Source organism: Plectropomus leopardus, chromosome 2, assembly GCF_026936395.1.
Source record: "Plectropomus leopardus strain MGB_pleo_1.0 chromosome 2, ASM2693639v1, whole genome shotgun sequence".
Lineage (NCBI taxonomy): Eukaryota > Metazoa > Chordata > Actinopteri > Perciformes > Serranidae > Plectropomus > Plectropomus leopardus.
The window spans coordinates 19,650,823-19,668,592 of NC_142177.1; the positions used below are offsets into that span (position 1 = coordinate 19,650,823).

Consider the following 17,770-nt stretch of genomic DNA (forward strand, 5'->3'; position numbering starts at 1 on the left):
AAAATAAATTATATTTCCAGTTACTATTTACCTGAGAGTTTAAAATTGCAGATACATTTAGAAATAGAGGACAGACAGTTTGTACAGTATCCTAAACTTCATCATGCATGGCGCCAGTACTGAATGTGTTGATAATCGCAGCCTGCATTCCTGCTTGCAAGGGACACTACAGTTAATTTACACTGAACAATAGACCTATTAAGAGTTGTGTAGTATAATTAGCTGTGTGAAAAGTTGCAAAGAGTGTTTTCAGTTTAAAATAGAAATGACACTGTCATACATTGGCAAAAAACATTGTTGCAATTCTTCTATTGGTCATCTTTGTGCTGACTGTGGCTGATTTGTAACACGTTTCATTTCAAAGATTTTAAGCTCTTCAGAAATTGAAGTTACTTGGAAAAAATGTCTTATTCTGAATGCAGATTTTCAGTTATTAATTTTTTACCAGAAGTGTAAACATGAGTCACATGGCTTTGACTCAAGTCAGAACTTGAGTCACATATTTGATAACTTCAGGAATGACTTGACAAAAAGACTTGCAACTCAACTTAGATTTTTACACCAACGACTTATGACCTCACTTGGACTTTAGCCCTTTGATTTGAAAATACTTGACACCTTCCTCTAAGCCCCAAAATTAAAAAGTGTGTTGTTTTAAAAAGTGTGCCACAAATCAGTTCATTTCCTGCATTTCCTGGATCAACACTAACACTATTCTTTCCTGGTAAACTGACACTTAATTCCCCAGATCCACTTTACATGAACTACTCTTACACTCAATCGAGTTGCAGGAGAGTACCACAAAGAAAAATGTTGCGTTGGAAATTTTATTCATTTGCAAAAACTACTAGGCGGTCAACAAAAAAACAAATTGGGGTAAGAATTACAGATGTAGATGCAACACCTTCAGATAAACTTGTTTTAACAATTAAATACACATTTTTTATTTTTGTAAAATAAACATATTAATGCTCATTATCAAAATGGCCTATAATATGGTAAAGACCCCATAATGACTTGTTTATGATTTGGAACTCAAAATTTGGGACTTGTAACTTAGGACTTGAGTCTTATGTGACTTGCAAAAAATGACGTGGCACCACCTCTGCTCTCTAGTGATCTTGTTGTGTTTTATTGATCTGGGATATGATTTTCTGTGTAACAACTTTTCTACAACCTAGACAGTCAGAGAATCCACAATAGCATTAAGAAATCATTTCTTAACTTTTAATTCTATTTCAAGGACTTCCTGTTTTTTTTAGTTCAGTAGCCTTCGACGTATGTGACCTTAACTACCGAGGATCCAGACATAATGTGGATGAGTTGTTTTCTCCCGCTTTTGGTAGACGCCTGCTCTCTTCATCATTATTAGAGCTCTGAACTGGATAAAACTTCTTTCCTTCCCCCTTTCATCTCCTTTATCACCATCTCTCTGCTAACTCACCCCTCTGAAGTCACTTCTGGCCTTGTTCTCGATTCCTTTAATTGAGTTTGGTAGAAAAACAAACGGTCTAAAAAGGGGGCACTTGAGCAAAGGTGGGAGCTATAAATCCTACAGGAGATTTAGGGTGCCCACCCAGTCCCCAAATTCCTCCTCCACAAAGGTCCTCAGAGAGGTTCACTGCAAAAAGACACTTTTTATCTCCTCTTTATGGAGAAAATCTCATTCATATTCTTGGTGAGGATGTGACATTTTAAAAGGGCCTGTGGATAAGTCTGAGTGCGGTGTGGGAGTGCCTGGAGGACTGACAGAGTAAGTGCATCCAGGATGAGAGGTCAAGGAGTCTTGAGAGGAGGCTGCATGCTGCACTTGGGCTGACCCCTAACTTTGTGTCATCTCAAGGCTCACTGCTGCAGCCTCGGGGCAGAGACAGACATTGACTTTCTGAGGATCTCAAATCTGCACAACAAGACAAGACTAAAACAGGCTTTTACCTCAAATCTGAACTTATTGACAGTATGGTTTCACTTCTTTTTTTTTTTTAAGATTATTTTTTTCAGTTTTTTTTGCCTTTATTGACTGGACAGTGTGAGTGAAAGTGGGAGAGAGAGAGGGGATGACATGCAGCAAAGGGCCGAGGCCGAAATCGAATTCGCTGCTGCTGCAGCAAGGACGTAGCTTCTGTACATGGGGCACACACTCTACCAACTGAGCTAGTGGGCGGCCCTGGTTTATCGCTCTTTACCAAAAATGTAGCATGCACTGCAGTTTTTGTGCATACCCTGTGTGCAAACTATACAACTAATACCCTTTATCCAATACCACTTTTGGCTACGCTGAGTCAACCCATGCCACGGAAATTTGTCTTTCCATTATCAGTTAAGATGCACCAAGCCACGGCAGAATTTAATGCAAAGATATTGACAGCATTTTATAGTTTATCGGCACAAATAAGACACATAGGTCAAATAGCAAAACAGCCCATAAACACACAAATGTATATGCATTTAATCAAAAGCAGAGCATGCCAAGCAGCCTACAATTAAATACAGATGAGCACAATAATGTTGCAATTAAATTAAGACATCAAAAGCAATGGTCACTTGTCAGCCAACCAGCACACATCAATAATAGCCTAATTTTATGCATGATTCACGATGATGGAAGATAAAGAAAAATAGACATGTGTGACAAAAATGGCACATTGTTACATTTTCAGCTCCCTGCCACTGCCCTGTAGTTCAAACCTTGAAGATGGGTAATATTTTGCAGTCAATATACTTTAATTGTGTCAGAGTTGCAGTTATCATGTGGTAATATTGTTAAAAATGTGATATGATTTGAAAAGCTTTTCACTGCACAATGATGTTTGGCCCTAAAGCAGAGATGATATTCCCTGTGATTAATTACTAATCTCAATCTAGTTTGTAGGCAAATTTTCATAACTAAAAGTTATGACTGTTTGTAAAGGAGGACATCACATTCAAAATCTAAAACATGTACAACAGTATGTAAAATCAAGATAATTGTTAATAAAAGTTATCATGTGTAAAAGGTAATGTCTTATATAACTGTAAGAAAAGCACCATGTAACAGATGATGAGAGGGCCGATTTCATAAGTGTGTTATCCAATGAGCAGATGCAACTGGTTAAGTAATTGTGGGAACATATGGCTCAACCTGCTCAGTTTCTGTCAACAGCACTAATCTCCACCGCTCAGTGAAGTAACCCTTTATTAGAAATTCGTTCTTCATTTCAATGAAGGATAGAAGCGTAACACAAATGCATTGATACTGTTTCACTGAGAATTACTGCAAAGGCTGACCTAAAGGGAGAGGATAGGAATGATGTAATATGCAGGCAACAAGGTTTATGTGTTACAGAAGCCCCTCCATATCCCAATCAGGTAATGAACATGTTATTTGATAGTTTAACCCTTTAAAACCTGGAGAAAGATCGCTCAGGCAATGAGCACCTTGCTAAGAGATGTTTAACAAATTGTAAAAAAAAAAAAAAGATTTCGAAAATTATTTTTAAAAACCTAAATAAAATTGCACAAGGAAACAAGAAGAAACTTTAGACTATATTTCTAATTATGATAACTAATTTTTTTTAATAATGCAACAAAATTGGTACAATTTTTTAAGCACTTTTTAATGGTCATTTTCATATTTGTTTGCTTTTTTTGTCTTTTAACTGTCTTTCTTTTCTTTTTCTTAAAACTTCAATTGATTTACTTACACCTCTTAATTTATTATTTTCAATTTACTAATTGCCAGTTTTTGGGTCATTTCTTTTGTTGTTGCTAATTGCCATTTCCCATGTTTTTGAATGAAATCAATCCAATTTGCCCAGGTTTCAAATGGTTAATAAATATAGCAGCTTTTGCATTTGAGGAGATAATGTAGTCGTTTGTTGAAGGAAAATAAGTTTTCTCAGTCATCACTGCTGGTTTAAGTGGTTTCTTTATTGTCAACAGTATGCATTAGCCACCAGATTTTCAGCTTTTTGTGACACATGGGCAATAGTAAGCATGGAATATTTGACTCTGACAGGATGGAAGAAGTGCTGATCCAATTGTTCAGGCCAACAGAAAGTTGTACTGTACATCGTGCTTCCTCCTTGTTCAGCTGCAAGGATGTTCTTTACATAGTGACATTAGCACCGCCTGAAGGTAAAGTGGCTTCAACCCTAAAATCTGTTAAAGGAATAGTCTGACATTTTTGGGAGATTCACTTTAATGTATTCTTGCTGAGATTTAGGTAAATGATTGATGCCACTCTCATCTGTGTGTTCAGCAGGCAATTTGCAGAGGGTTGCCAACCCCCCCTTTTTTTAGCAAAATGACCAAAGTGTGTCCCCCTTGTTAACTTGCCATCCCATGGGTCCGAACCAAAATGTCCTATTGGTTCTATCCACAGACAGACCTATAACCAGTTAACTATTGAGAATTTTAAAATTTTGATGAGGCATTTCTGTTTTACCTGCACAACAACCAGGAATATCACAGATCAATCACGTGTTACGTCATCTCATATGATGCTACTCAGCCAATCAAACCTGTGCTATCCAACCTGCATTGGGACTCAAGTGGGTGAGATACACATACGGGGAAGATGAGACAAGAAAAGAGACAATAATCAGAGAGAGAGAGAGTCAGAGAAAAGTAATTTCACATGGCGTGTTCTGAGAAGAGAAAAGTAGACAACTAAAACAGAGCTTTCTATACAGAAACGACACACTTGCACATGTTCAGTCTTCCCACAGGCAGTAAAAAACCAGTAAGAATGTGGCTGTGACTGTGGTGATTATTAAAGCCGCAGTGTGAAGCGCCACTACGAGACAAAGCACAAAGCATTTTTTTGAGCAAATATATTTACTCAAATCTTAACTATGAACCCATAAAATCAAATTTTTTTACATGGTCCTGAATCACTGAATCATAACGCAAGTTATGATTAAACCTTACTAACCCATCCAACAACGGCAAAGAGTACTAGCCAATCAGAGGAAGAGTAGAGCACGTCATTCCTTTGCTATCCTTAGAAACGCAAAGTCATATACGGTAGATTCTAAGCTCCAGCCAGCATGTGGTTAGCTTATCTTAGCATAAAGATAGACGCCGAGGAACTTCCCAAAAATAAAATCCGCCTATCAGTTCCTCCAAAGCTTGTCTGTTTCAAAGAGTAAACACGATGCCTTGTGATTTTAAAGCATCTTATGAATAGGAGTGTTTCTTGGCCTGGCGCAGCAACTTCTGGGTCTCCAGGACATTAGCAGCAGAAAGTTGTAAGTGTTGATTGTGGGATTTGTTACCTTTCGTCAGAGCTAGGCTAGCTGTTTCCCTCTGTTTCCAGTCTTTAAGATAAGCTAACCATTTGCTGGTTGTAGCTTCACTTTTCTGATGTAAAAATTAGATTGGCATCAATTTTCTCATCTTGTAAGAAAGCATGTGAGCGTATTTCTGAAAATGTGTCCAGAGATGAGCAAGGACACATAGGAAGCTACTGAGCTTTTGATGCATGTAAGATAAAAGAAAGACACTTACTGAGGCCTTTACACACAAATGTTTCTTCTTTGTGCAATTAATTTACAAGTCAAAATATATGTTTATATATATTTTTTTTCACACAGAATTTGAATATTATGCAAGATAACAGTGATGTAATTTCTTTTGGGAATGAGGTTTAATTTTCTGAGCTTTCGCACCGGGAATAAAGGCTTTAACCGATCACATTCACCAATCACAGAACGGATGTCGCAACGTCACTACAATGGCGAACCTGTGGCAACTGTCGCATATTTGCATCGCTGCCAATATGAATACTTTCGATGCAAAATGTTCACAAGCAAGTGTTACACATTTTCGTATCATTTATTCATCACAATCCAGTGTGTAAAGGCCTTTATAGTGGTACAGAGAAACAAATAGGTGGAACTGACAATGTAGCTTTTAACTGTATTAATTGAATGTCTGAAGGTGCATTTATGAAGATGGTCATATGTATCTGTCTACGTTCACCCTGGTACCTTGTTCCACATGGCATGAAGGACAGCACAATAAGGCAAATGAATTTCTGTAACTGTTGTTATTATGAAGGCTCAAATACAGAATATTGGATATTGAATAGAAGGAGCAGATTGGATAATGAACTTGATCTTTTTATTTCTTACGAGTATAAATGTTGACCAGCTCAAAGAAAGCGCTTCAGCTAAAAATATATTCATAACTGGGATAACAGTATCCATGTTATAATTCAGGTGATATAGTAAAAGAAAAAAATGTAGTGAAAATAAATTATCTGAATAACAATAATAATTATAATAACAATAATTATAATAAACAGTGTCAAATTAGGATTCATAAACCTTTTTGTTTGCTTTCTTTCTTTTGTGAAAATTTCTTTAAAATTGTCCATAAGCAAAAAAAAAAAAAAAAAAAGTCCAGCATATTCTCATTTACTGTTGCAAAGGTGATATCCCTTGCCACGGACATCCCCTTCAGTCTCACACATTTACAATATTCACAGTTACTATAAACCTGTTCGGCACATACTGAGCCACACTGCAGTCAGTCAGGCTGTCAGTGGGGACAAACCTATGAGGTGCAAAGACATTTTTGTGTTTACATGTGGGTGCCTGGCTGACAGGAAGCGGAATACCACCCTCTGCCTTCCATCATCAAAATAGGTACCTATAGATAAGGAGTAAAAAGGTAATTTCCTCCCACAATACATCAGTTCTCCAACATACCATTGGCGTAATCAATCAAGAGACAATCAAGATGAAGACACACAAACTGCATGTCTGAAACATTGTACACACTGTCCTCTAGCAAGACCCTCAACCATCTCAGGGTCCCCCGGTGTCCCTCTCAACCCATGGCCGTCACCATGTTAGAGTGGTGCGGGTGCCCAAAGGAAGGGTGTATCGGGGTGGGCGTGGGAAGCATGTGTCCAGAGTGGCTGAAAGGAGGCAGGTGGCCCATGGACATGTGTCCGGCCAGAGAGCTGAAGGGAGAGCTCTTGTCATGCAGGCTTTTGGTAAACTCCTCGTAGCTGTCGCTGCCTCTCTTGCTCTTTTTGGATTTGTTGGACATTTTTCGGTTGCGTGTCTGTATTCCTTCCTTCTTCATGGTCAGAGGCCGGTTCACCTGTGTAGAGAGAGAGAAGTGAGGAGGAGAGTGTTCTGGTTAAACTTTGGAGGGAAAGTTGAAACTCTGAAATTTTTAATTTTTTTTGTTGTTGAGTTTTGTAAGAACTAAAAAGACCAAGGCTGCGATCCAATAGTCTTGGCTTGAAAAAGTTCCTAACTCTTAAGTATCTAAAGCCCCTTTTACACTGTACAAACAAAACAAAACAAAACAAAAAAACACTAACACTCACTAAAATTGTAGCTTTGTATGTAATGGGAAAGATTTCAGTCTGAGAGGGTGAAGTATCAAAGATGCGTTTTTAGCAGTCCATCTTCAGAACATTGTAGTTTAACCATGAGGTAGCCTGGTCAATAACATCCACCATCACATAATTATGTGCACTCAAAATCTCCTAGGGCCACAGTTGTCTTTTCCTAAGTTTCGTAGTAATTCTTCCCCACATCTTTCCTTGACCTTATGACCTTTTCAACCAAATCAGGATAGAGTGTTTGGAAAAAAACATAGGACACATCAGAAAAAACAATGCTCCATCTCCATCCCTCACTGCTTTCATACTTCTCCATCTCGTCTGTGGGACTCAGCCCCAAACCAATGAGTTTCTACTAAGAATGTAGAACATGAAAAATGAGTAAAAAATAATATATTTTTAATATTAGCAAAAGCTAAAAAAAAATCCCTAAAACAGTAAGGCTTTGTAGTTTATACCAAATGTTACTTAGGGAGGAGCAAATACTGCATTTTTTGGGAATTATTTTCAGCTGTGGATTAATACACATTTGGAGCTCTAGTATATCTAGCACCAGAACACTTGGGAATGTGTGGCTCACTGATTTTTTAAAATTAGTTTTAAGAAAGGTTTTAAGGTCTAGGACACTAAAAAATAAACTATATCAGGCTTTTGCTTCTCAAACAATACTTGTGGTGTGATGTATAGGCTTTGTTGACTTTAAGAAAAATAGAAATATCACCATATTCATCCTTTAAAAATATGCATCCCTACTACCTCTTCTCTATTTTGATGCCGCAAGTCTTAATGCTATTCATAAGGAGCCTTGTGGCGGTCCCACTCAACAACAGTCCCACCATTGTGACTCTCAAGGGGATTACCCCTACCATGGAAACAATAAAGCACAAAGAAAGAAAACACCAACGAGTCCAACAGTGTCTGAGAGTAAAACAGACCTCACTCTCTCACTCTCTCTTTTCTGCCTCACTTATCCCTCGACGATCAGTGGGACCTGCCTGCCTACTTCCCGTCTACTTGACCCTGCCGGGTCCAACTTGGTGATCAGCAGTCAAAGACTTACGTTATGCAGTTTAAAGTAGAGGCCGCAGGCGTTGCACACGGGGTCTCCATTTGCGTTGCGCCGCCAGAGTGTGGTGAGGGTCGTCTGACAGTTAGCACAACAGGTGCCCGCTCGTCTGGCTGCAGACTGTGGAAAGATATTAAGCTTTGATTAGAGCTCAGCACAAGCAGACACAGCACGAGTAACCTCAACAATACATTTAGGAGTCTATTTCAGTATGTATAATGTATGAGATTAGTTAAACTTTCTAATCTACTGATTTAAACTTTTTCATGACATTAGGGAAGGGAAACTCAACTTTCTTTGCTTGGGGGGCTCTTTTGCAAAATGACAGGAGGCAGGGGGATGCACAGGTCAGGCTTACACAGGCATTTGTAGGATTTATGGACATTCAGGCCTGGCAAAACCTTAATTTTAATGCTTTTCTTTGCAGTTTGCTACCTTATTTACATTCACAGTACAAAAAAATACCAGTGTGAATTTATTTATTTTCAATGTAAAATTAGGCAGGACACCCGCCACCCTATCATGGGGCAATTTTGGCCCGTGGGCCGTAAATTGAGAAGTTTTATATAGGGCCACAACTTGTAATTATTAAACATGTATACTTGCTAATAAACCGTCAGCAAATTGCAATAAAGTGCCTATCTCAGGTTTGTGGAGGCTATGGTGACATTTTTAAAAGTCTTGTTTCGTCAGACCAACAGCCCAAAACCATATCATAGTATGAAAACCAGAAAATATTAACATTTGAGTGGCTGGAACTAGTAAATGCTTGTAATTTTTTCTTAAAAAAATAACAGTTGGTGCTAATTAATTTCCTTTCCTTACTGAATGTTGGAGCTTTCCTTGATACATTTATAGACATTTAATTTGTGATAGTTACCTCCCCAATATTTTGACAGCAAATATCAAATAAAAAAAATATAATCAAGATCTCACATTAATATGATACAGTAGCCTATATTTGTTATAATGTATGCTTAATTTATATGCACAGATATACTTTAAAATTATTATTTCATGTTATCTTCCAGGAAAGCAATGCATTAATCTGCACACTTTAAATGTTCTAATTATCTAACAAAACATCAAATGACTTCATTATTTCTATAATCACCATCCCAGTTTTTCCCATAAATACTCTGAAAATCAAATGCCCAGCCATGCAGGTCAAACACCAGCTTCCATAACTTTCCCACTCGTTTTTCTTTAATGTTCACTGCGCTGTACTTTCTCTGGTGGACGGAGAGCTTGACCACTCGGAAAGGTCTGAGCCTATAGTTAGAAGGCCGCGGGAGGAAACAGGCGCTGGTCCTGCTGCTTTATCTGGACCGGTCAGATATCCGGATAGGAAACAACCGGAAGGCTGCTGCCGCTTTGGAGCACTACGAACTACGGAAACAAGGCCTGATAAATGGCTGTATTATATGCTATTGGAGCGAACAGACGCTGGAATAAAACGCACGTATATTTTGTGTGAAGCGGACAGCTGTTTGCATGCGCGGTCTGCAGGTCAGCATCGACAGATAAAAACCTGTTTGTCAAAGCGACGCAGACTCACGCCAGCCCGCGTGCGTCAACTAAACAGACTGATCAGGTGAAGAGAATTTTTTTTTTTCCCCCGAAACTACTTTTAATGGTTGACTATAATTATAATCACAATATGCTAATTATAATTTCTCTGTCAGCGAGTTATAATACTTTGCTCACCGGTAACCTTTTGTCGATTGACCTTTTTTTTAATCCCTTAAACGAGTGTGAAGTTGCGTGAATTTTTCTCGTGCGTTTTCATAGGCCTATTAGATTAAACCATATATCTTTCAGTGCAAAATTAGGCTTTCGTCATGATAAACAGTGCTGCTGTTTCTATTTTCTATATCCTTGCTTTTGCAAGGTCTGTTGGTCTAGGCTTCCATGTAAATAACACAATTTCAAACCATTTCCACGACTCCCAGAATAAAACGCCACTGTGGTGTACACACTGTTAATTAGGCGACAGCTGATTTAATGAGCAGGTCTGTTGACTCTGCAAATACTGTCTTCATTTCATAGCTGCCTCCTGCTGAATCACACAAATACAACTGGTGCACGGGTTTGCATGAATGCACTGAGGCTGCAAATATACAGCTTTACTTTGAAATTTTAAAGAGTCATCAAATAATAAGAATAATTATTTTTTGTCAATCATTATTTCAGAAAAAAAAGTCTGATGAATTAGGTCTCTATTTTTACAGCATACTTGATGCTTGGCTTTCAAGTATTTAGTTAAAATGATATTTTAGCCTTCAACTTGTGACTCCCCTAACCCGATATTGCATTTCTGAAAAATGGTGTCTGTTTAAATAGTTTTAAATATCACGGGATGAGTGTGACATGATTTTGGGGCTGATTGACTCCCAGCAACACTGATGTTTGAAGCAGTTCATGATGATAAATAACTTCAAAGCTGCTGCTGAGAAAGACTATCCTTGCTATCCTTTAGAAATAGGCTATCTCTAAAATGTTAACTTTTCATGTCGTGAAGCTTTGTTACAATTCATTTTTACATAATCCAATGCCTTTTTAATGGCGTATTGCATCTGAAAATTTGTCAACCCCCAAATTAGCACTTTGTTATTACTATTATTATTATTATTATTACTATTATTATTATTATTATTATTATTATCTTAATCACCATTATGAACATATTTTTCTCACTGGACAGTGATGCCCGGCACATGTTGAAATAAAAACATATCCTGACTGAAACACTTCACCAAATCTCACAGCAGCTTTGTAAGCCATAAGTGTCAGCGAGGCCCTGTGTAGTTTTGAGGGATAGGGTTCTGGCCCTGCTATCAATGACAGTATCAGAAGTAGCCGTAATAATGATAAGAGAAACAACACAAATAGTCCAACTCTGCTAACAGCCTGAGCATTAAGGAGCAGGAGGTGAGCGACAAACACAATTCCTGGAAACTGATTGGGAAAATATAACTTTCCTGGAATTGTACCTCCTCCCCCTCTCTCCCTTTATTTACTGCCACACACACACACACACACACACACACTCACACTATTTCACTGCCGCTCTCTTTAATACACAGATGGGACTCACCAGCCTGCGTTTGGGTTTGATGAGTGGTCTGTTCTGGCCGTTCATCTTGTGGTACAGCCCGCAGGCGTTGCACAGGTAGTGTCCGGTGCTGTCACGTCTCCACAGAGGTGTGGAGGTGGCTCCACAGTTTACACACTCACGGCCCTCTGAAGGAGAACACACAGACATCATATTTGAAAGCTGTCTTGAATACAAATTTCCCCTGCTTTTTGATCTACCTTTGTTTTTAAATGATTATTGAATATGATGATTGTGTTTATGGTCACCAAATTTTAAAGATAGATTTTGATATCGCCTTTTCTAGCAGGAAGTAATTTGAACCTTTACTGCTAATTTTCTGAATTAGTGCATGTGCAGCTTACTGTAGGTTAAAGAACATGTAATATACTTTCTCATCCACTGTCCCTTTGTTTGTGAGAGTACAGAGAAAGAAACAGTATATGTGTGTAGTGCTGGAATATAAAGTGACTCTGTTACATGCATTGTGCCATAGCAGAAGCACAAGCACAAAAAAGATAAAAGCTGAAGAGGACTTTGCTGTACAATCAGTAATTATAATCTCCCCTGTGCTGTCAACAAGGACGTAGGCCTCATTTCAGTATTTGGGGGGGACACACAAGAAGCAGGTTTGGGGATCCTCTAGAGAGTTTCTAGCATAAAAAAATTTACTTTTTGCATTCTGCTGAACTTTTGAATTTGTGGTAGAAAACCTTTTAAAATGAGTGTTAGGATCTTCCTCTATATAAAAACTAGCATCCGACACTTCCTGCATTTCTGTGATTTTTTTCCCCTTTTTTGTGTGTAAATTGGTGCTTTTTTTTGCATTTGGTTATGGTGTAAATGTCTTGCTTTTTGTAAAAAATACATATTCTAAATATTTAGGAGGATGTGCCCCCCCCCCTTTTTTTTTAATTTTATGAAAGCATTTAATTCTACCTTACAAAATAAATGATGTGAATCGAATACCCTTTGCCTTCGAATGAGGAAAACAACCATAAAGACAAAAAAGATACAATATAGGTCGATATTTTTAGGAAATATTCCTAAATTCGTTAATTACAGCAATTATCTAGTAAAGTCAACCACATTTTGCAGCCACTTAGCTCTTATTTAATAATAAGTCATTCAGAGTGAGTTTAGGTCACCCTCCCTGCACTCTCTCCTTGTTAGTAAACTGGTTAAACACAATCAGGCTTAAGCTGGGAGTCTCCTGCTCTGTAATCAAATAACAATCAGGACAATGTATTACTGTCTTATGTAACAGAGAAGCGACTCCTAGCCTAAATACTGAGGTTTTTGGCTCGGCGCGCCTGCGGATCTTCCTTTCACACCTCTGGGCTGGTTCCAGTTCAGTGTGCTGCTGCAGCCAGCTCAGGCATCATTACAGAGTCACGGTTAACAAAAGAGGATTATCAGAGTCGCTCTGTGTTGGAGGACTGTCGAGTGCAGGCTTAGGCCTCTGCAAACACGTGCTGAAAAAATAGTGTTATCATTATTAATTATTAGGCCTATTATACTGATACAGTTTACAAAATAAGTAGATAAAAAATAAAGGCGCTTGATGATGCTCACTCACAGCCAGGCTGCTGCGTTTGAGGTCACACAGAATAAATCATAAGTAATTCATCTGGTTACATTTGGAATATATTGGATTGCTAATGGATGTTATCATTTTAAAGAGTGGTGTTTATATAGTAATAAGTATTTTTCCTGTCAAAAAAAGCTTTCATTTCAACAATTAACATTATGTTTCCTGCGATAATAATTGTCTATCTGCTTAATGTTGGCTAAGATTCATAAACCTCGTCGATTTTAATAGGCAGTTTAATTGTGTATGTTTGTGTCCATTATGCAGCAATATCGTGAAATCTGCGTCTCATGGGAATATTAACAGAGTAGGCTATATAAATGATAAGTCTGGTATATAAAACGAAACGACGCAAGGTTGCACTATAATATCACAAACTCATCTTTTCACCACAGACTGCCTACAAAAATATTATGCACTTACTTTTTTTTTTTAAAAAAATGCATGAGTTACTTTGTAATTGCCTCTCTTAGTTTTAATTTAGTTACCATCGACTTGCAACAAAAAAGGTGATAAAATCGTTACTTACTGACTCAGAACAGCCTCAAATATTGTTTGAATATATTTATATTTAATTTCTTTTATTTTGTGAGTAGTCTGGGGTGTGTTTGCGGTGACTCACCGGTGCAGGACCGTGTCTTGCCTTTGTTCCTGGAGGTGAAGCTGGGTGATGCTCCCAGCAGGCTGCCCGGGTGAAACAAACTGCTGCCGTATTCGTGCGCCGCTGCGAGAGAGTAGGTGGGATACGTCGGTATGGGATGGTGGGTGGAGGAGGTCTGCGAGCTCATCGAGGCCAGGCTGCTCCTCAGCGGGCTGGAGCCCTCCATCTTCATGCCCTCCGATAACGACGACACTTGGTATTTGATAGATTCCTTCTCGTCCATCCTGGTGGCGGAGGGAGACGCGGCCCCGGGGTCCGGTGATACGTCCTTAGGCGGTGTGGGAGGGAATGTGTACAGATGCGGGCTGGAGTGGGACGGCGGCGTTAAAGAGGATGCGGACACCGCGTTGGAGTTGCTGCTGCACGGGTAGACCGCGGAGAGGCCGCCGGGGGACGCGGAGCCCGGGTGGTGCAGGCTGGGCTTGCTGAAGGGGCTGACGGCCCAGGCGTTGTGGTGGTGGTGGTGAGCCGACAGGGCTGGTTTCCCTCCGTCCAGCCATGAGATCCCCGGGCTGTGGATGAGAGTCCCCGTCAGACGAGCTGAGAAATAACACAAAAGCAGACTATTTATTATACATGTGATGGCAGGCTGATTCAGCATTTAGAGAAACATGAGGTGTATTTAGGCAAGTTTGAATGCAAAAATAACTTGTTGATCCATGGACACGTTGGGCTCATGTAAACGTGTAAATAAAACATAAATCCCATTACATAAATTTACAATGATATTCCACAATTAGCCTACGAAAAATATATTAAACTGATTTAGCCTATGCATTTAAAAAGCATTCAGTTCCTGATTGCACATGGCATTTTTTGGGTGAATCACTTGCATCAAATTTTAAATCACAAAAATATAGGCTAATTTGGTTTATCAGATTCTTGAGCAAGCAATGCGTTTATGCAGAAGACCAGAAAAAAAATCATTATCGTGTGATTTTAATCAACGTTTAAAACATGATAGATATGCCTACTTTTATTGTCCCCGTGGGAAAATTGGTTTGCAGCTTGTCACAAAGGTATTTTAGCACACAAACATGAAGTCACCATACCATACACGTACTGTATTATGAAAGTCACACATGGCAAAAAAAGTTATCCGTAGACATACACAATGACAAAGAGTAAAAAACTATTAGGTGCTGTTTTGCATTCTGATTGAAATAAAATGGCCTGATGGCTATCATAAAAACTATATTATATGCTATTGTTCTCAGAGTTATCTATCCATTTAGCCTGCTATGGTTTTCTACAATAGAGCCAGCAGTGAGGGTTTTTTTTTTGTCGTTAGTTAAAGTTACACTGTTGGGTCATGCGTAGCTCCATCTCACCGTGCGTTTGGCTGTAGGACACTCTGGCCCTGGCTGGGTTGTGGTAATACGGGTTTCCTTGTGAGTCCAGGTGATTAAAGAAAACATCCACCTCATCCGGAGGCAGGAGCTGCGCCGTGGGCTCCATGTAGTTGTGCCCCAGGCCGTGGTGGTGAGAGTCCGGGTGTTGTCCGTTCAGCACTGCGTGGTGGTGCATCCAGCGGGGCTGATCAGCCGCCACATCCATCTTTGTGGCTTCTCGCGCTTTTATAAAGCAAACTGATATACTATCCAGGGAAAGGACACAAGGCGGTCTAAATGATGTGTCCTTTACGAGATCTTCACTGTGTCCATTTACAGTAGAGGACTAATGCTTTGTCTTCGGCTCCTCTGACTTTAATTCCTCTCTTCTCCGGGACATTGAGTGGAGTTTGACACTGGAAACCTGCAGCAAGCAAACATCAGATGTTAATATTTTAAAGGGTGCTGATGTCAGCATCTACACGCAGAGCTCCTTTAGTGATGCATCTTTAGATTAACAAAAAAATCAACACACCCACCATATTCACTGTCACTCTCCTCACTGCTCATCAACAAGCCAGCACGCTTTAACAACACTCATCACAGATGCCTCACCCAACATGATAAACACGCCGTACCTTTGTCACTGTTTTTTTATCCACTGCGTCCGATCAACTCGCGCCTGTTTGGATGAAGGTCCCCTTTTTATGTAGCTGCAGCTCCTCTCCAGTTCTCGGCTGGTGTTTGTTGGAGTGAACTCCGTCCACTGGGACTTAAAGCAACACGTATAACTGTGGCTGACAGCGCGGGGCAGGCTTGTCAAGCTCAGGGGCGGAGTCTCCATGAAAGATTTGACTCAGCCAATTGCACAGCACCTCTGCAAAACCTCACAGGCTCCCCCTCACCAGAGAATCACTAAAATGCCTCTCCTACACAGGCCTATGTTATGACTTTGTTGCACTTTATGGAATTGAAATTTTCATGTGTAGAATTACATCTATCAGTATCCATGAATAGGAAGTATACAAACACATTGATGGCATATTTCTCTAAACCTACAGCTGCTTTTCAATAGGGCTTATGGCAAGCACAGACAAAATATTTTTGTATCTATTGAATTTAAATAAAAACATGGACACACCTTCTAGAATTACATGTCAGTAATATCCACGTCTTTCAGTCTTTCTGCATATTTTTGGTGTTGTGTATAGACGTGTATGAAGACCATGTTTTATTAACAACACAGTCACACCCCTCTGCAATCGCATATTAATCTCATACTTTAACTTTTATCACAGAAATACATGTGAAACTGTGTCCTTAATTTATGTGGCAATGTCCCCAGACACTCAAATTTAATCGTAGGCCTAACCGCTTTGAAGAAATATTGATAAATTCCCAACTGATGATATGATTTATTTAGGGCACTTTACTATATTATACAATGTTGCCAAAGCTTGTTAATACAAACTGTAGAATTATAATAAACAATCAAACAGTAACATTACAAAATGGCAGGGAAAACAACAGCCGTGGATAAGATTAGCATCTCCGTCTCTCTGAAGGAACAATTAACTACAGTTCTAGTAATACACAATCATAGGCTACATATCAATCGTAAAGAAAAGAAATCCCATCTCTCTTTCTCCCTCTCTCCCTCCCTCCCTCTCTCCCTCTCCTCGTGCGTGATTGACAGACAATAATTGGAGAGGGAGCGCTTGCAGCCCGGCCGGCAGACTCTGCCGCCTGCTTGACGCCGTTTCCTGACGTCAGTGCATCTTAGTGAAAAAAAAAAAAAACAGAATCAGGACATGAACTTTTTTTTTTAGAGAGAGAGAGAGAGAGAGAGAGAGAGGGAGAGAGAGACGGGGTTGCCCGGACTCTGCTGCAGTCTCAGCGGATGAACTCGAGGAAGGACACTGCAACTGATATTTACACTGTGGCAGCATTAATAATACATCAAGTACATCCTCCCGACTCTGCTGAGATTTCCAAGAGCAGGCCAGCAAGAGCTACGTGGCAAACTACTGCCAAGGTGGACTACAGAGATTATACCAGATTATGATAAGATTAGATAGCTCAAATGTTCTTGGTGAGGAAATTCTTCTACAGCGCACAGACAGAGTCCGTTTGCGGACTTTGTGAACTATCAGGAAAAAAAAATGCCGTGAAGCATCTTGGTCATCTCGCAGGTCATATGCAGGTTAATGTGCAAGAACAAAAAAGAAAATAACATTACTGTCCACTGTTTGAGCGACACTTTTTAGCAGAAAGTCTTATCTCTCTCATAGGTGTGGTAGGCCTAAATGGCATACATCTGGAAGTCCAGCAGGTCAGAAAAGTCTGGAAACGTGATGCGAAGTTTAGATGGATTTAGTTCTGTTCCCCATATACTACTTTATATGCGTTTTAATTACAAAGATCAAGCAGTGACGGTGATGAAGTGTCCAGCTAAATCTATCTATCTATCTATCTGTCTATCTATCTATCTATCTATCTATCTATCTATCTATCTATCTATCTATCTATCTATCTATCTAATTTTATTTATCCCGAGAGAAATTGCTGTGCAGGAGTTGAAATACAAATTTAGAATAATAACACAAAGCATGCAATAAGGACTATAACAAGGTAGGAAAACAATTTACTGCAAATATATATATATATATATATATATATATA

At 39.2% G+C, this 17,770-nt stretch overlaps 1 protein-coding gene across 1 annotated transcript; it reads right to left on the reverse strand.

Moving 5' to 3' along the window:
• Positions 1 to 1,969: 1,969 nt before the first annotated feature.
• gata2b (GATA binding protein 2b) lies at positions 1,970 to 15,885 on the reverse strand. Its single transcript, XM_042505989.2, has 6 exons — positions 15,727 to 15,885; positions 15,089 to 15,512; positions 13,719 to 14,297; positions 11,509 to 11,654; positions 8,406 to 8,531; positions 1,970 to 7,095 (listed from the first exon to the last, which is right to left on the reverse strand). Exons 2-6 carry the CDS (start codon positions 15,312 to 15,314, stop codon positions 6,817 to 6,819), a joined length of 1,356 nt encoding a protein of 451 aa, XP_042361923.2. The 5' UTR covers positions 15,315 to 15,512; positions 15,727 to 15,885; the 3' UTR covers positions 1,970 to 6,816.
• Positions 15,886 to 17,770: the final 1,885 nt, after the last annotated feature.

What these genes read in the sequence shown, in the direction of transcription:
- gata2b (XM_042505989.2), bottom strand. Translation starts at nt 15,314, where the DNA reads ATGGATGTGGCGGCTGATCAGCCCCGCTGGATGCACCACCACGCAGTG. An exon ending in GTCCTACAGCCAAACGCACG is followed by an intron (nt 14,298 to 15,088) that starts GTGAGATGGAGC and finishes GTTATTTCTCAG; the next exon opens with CTCGTCTGACGGGGACTCTC. An exon ending in TCTACTTTAAACTGCATAAC is followed by an intron (nt 7,096 to 8,405) that starts GTAAGTCTTTGA and finishes CTCTCTACACAG; the next exon opens with GTGAACCGGCCTCTGACCAT.